Raw genomic sequence first — 2,786 nt, forward strand, 5'->3', positions numbered from 1 at the left:
TCTGTAGCTAGGATGCCATTCACCGATTTGAGGTTTAATAGAATGTAATTTGTTATCTACGCATTGATTCCTATTATTTTGCCACTGTGATCTTAGAAATGCTGTTATAAGTGGTTTAAAATCAGTAAAATGAAGTTTAAAGACAAAACAATGGCCAAAAAACTAATGAAACATGACACAAAAACAACGATTGAATGTTCTACAAAACTGTAAGTAATAGCAATATGCTAAAATCAACATTCTCTAATCTGTAAGAAATGTTTATATCAAGTATACATCAATTGTATCTCCGTACCCCCCTTTTTTATATAAAACTGTTTAATAGATAATCTCTAATGTGTTTCCTCAGGTACTATTTAGTAAGCACATCAGGGTTCAGTTGTTTAAAAGATGATTAAAGCTTAATCAGTGACTAGCGCAAATTTTATTTTTTCCGTGTACACAACAATTTTATTGAGTGAAACATCTCCACACAGAAAGTTTTCAGTAGAGTAAAATAACATGTACACTTTACCTTGTATATTGACTGAATTATTAGAGGTTAGAATTGCCGTGAAACAGTGATTAAGCGATTCATCTTACGAGTTACTGAACCCAGATTATAATGAAATGCTGAATAAAAATCACTTCTATTCAAATCCTAGAGTTTTATGTGGATAGAATCATCCGGGTATTATCCAATGAGGGTCGTTTTGTGGTTGCTTACGAGGTAGGCACGATGAATCAGGATCAAGTACAGGTACTGCTGGAGACGCTAGACGGACCTAGTGGTGACCACAAAATCAACATAACCATCATGGGACATACTACATGTGTTGAACACGTATTGTTTACAGTAAGTGTTTTGTGAGTGTATTTCTTGTAAATAGACCACGGCGATACACCTTTTTATGTGTTTTGTATTAATTCAGGAAAGTGGAATTGTTGCTGACTTATTTCATCTCAAAACCATACCTATGCGTTTCAATATTGATAACACAGTGTTCCTCTGAATATAAGGTGAATTTACCACTAACTGTAACTAGATATTTATTTTCACAATTACCATATTGCAACCTTGCTATTTCGTCATTATGTAACGCTACATGGACGTTTGAAAAAACGTTTCTGAAATATTCTGAGTCCATCGAAAACAAATCAACGTACCTTCGGCTATAACAATATCAAATTTGTTTGAGACACTACAACATATATAACAGACAGGACTGCCTACGTTTGCAAAAATCGAATCAAGAACATACAAAATACAATGTACCATACATTCGCATATTTACCAATTTCATTCATAAAACTGTTCAAGCATTTCAATTTCAGTTAACATGCGATTCCCTGCGTCTATATGTATGCTTGTATCAGGGGCAACATCTTTGCCTACATGTCTTTGTTTTTCATACAGGCGGGTCAGTACGTCAGGAATAACCAGAGACGGTCGTCACTAAGTATACGCTCTCTTTGGCTGGTTTTCCTGCTGCAGGATGATAACAATCTCTATCGAATACAGGAATACGCTGCGAATATCGACAACGTGGCTGTCATCCTTCTCCCAACCTTCTTCGTCGGCACCGATAAAGACAACGGGGTAAGCTGAGAACCCACACTACAAAATCGTGAAAAATCGTCCAGATGATTTGCCGTTTAAAATCGATCTTTCCTTACTGGTTGAAAAACCATTGCCCATTCGTAAAATCACGTCACAATGGCAGCTGGCAGATTTCATATGGACAGATTTAGAAATTAGTTATGTACAAAGTAACCTTTAAAAACAAAATACCTTAGTTTGTTTACGGCCTATCCGACAATTGACGTCATTTAGGACAAAAATAGACTTCAAAGAGAAAGTCGTTTACAAAAAGAAATACACTGTACATCAAACTTAAAATAAAAAGGTAAAAAGGTGAAATAGAGTGACAAATTCATCAGAAACAAACTATTTAATTTTAAGAAAGTTCACCCGCATTAAGTGTCTTATCATATCATCCAGTATCTTTGTAAAACGACAGTTACCAATAACTCTTTAAAAAGAATTCCGTTCCTGTCTTTACTTTAATTCTTATTTACAATTAAATGCCTATATCCGGGTACATCGAAGTCGCATAATATGCTGTAGCTCAATCAAGGTAAACATTGACGTATTTGAACAAGCTACACTTAGCATTACATGTCACATGTTTTTCTGTTTCTTTTTAACAGCTTGCGGTATAATTTCATTCAATCATAGCTTGTATTGAACTGTTAACTGCAGACACGTGTACATTAAGTCACAGGTTGAAATCTGCATAATATTTGTTTGGTCCAGGTAGATTGTTTTTTATCCATGCCCTAAAATGCTATCGGTCCAAGCAGCAAAGAACAAATATGTATGTATGGAACTACTATCTGATTGGGAATAATAAATAATCAGCGTATCGAAAATACAGTGTATGCTTGTCAGCTCTTTCCAAAATATCCATCTGCAGTTCAGACATGTTTTATCGATTTATATAAACATATTTATTTTATTTATTTTTGTTACAGACTACAGACATACTTCAACTCGTTAGAAAAGCGCTGTTTAACATCGGTTCAAATTCCACAATGACAACGATGAATAAATCCGATATGAATTATTTGATTCTTGAGCTTTTACAATCGGTGAGTCATGTATTGAATTTTGAAGTAGATAAAATGCAACGTATATCGATTGGGTAATTGTTAAACGTCCAAATAACAGAAAAGGTAAATTTAAGGACGTCCCCTACGTTTGTGAATAGCTATGGTCTTCCTGTTGTTTTTGTCGGTGGGGGTGG

The 2,786-nt window shown here is 34.7% G+C and overlaps 1 protein-coding gene across 1 annotated transcript; it reads left to right on the forward strand.

Annotated features, from left to right (window-relative positions):
* Positions 1-649: 649 nt before the first annotated feature.
* LOC110444369 lies at positions 650-2,631 on the forward strand (the record flags this gene model as incomplete). Its single annotated transcript, XM_021488752.1, has 3 exons — positions 650-835; positions 1,397-1,579; positions 2,515-2,631. Coding segments are annotated over exons 1-3 (417 nt in total), but the record flags the coding sequence as incomplete, so codon positions are not given.
* Positions 2,632-2,786: the final 155 nt, after the last annotated feature.

This window comes from Mizuhopecten yessoensis, unplaced genomic scaffold, assembly GCF_002113885.1.
Source record: "Mizuhopecten yessoensis strain PY_sf001 unplaced genomic scaffold, ASM211388v2 hete_36107552, whole genome shotgun sequence".
Classification (NCBI taxonomy): domain Eukaryota; kingdom Metazoa; phylum Mollusca; class Bivalvia; order Pectinida; family Pectinidae; genus Mizuhopecten; species Mizuhopecten yessoensis.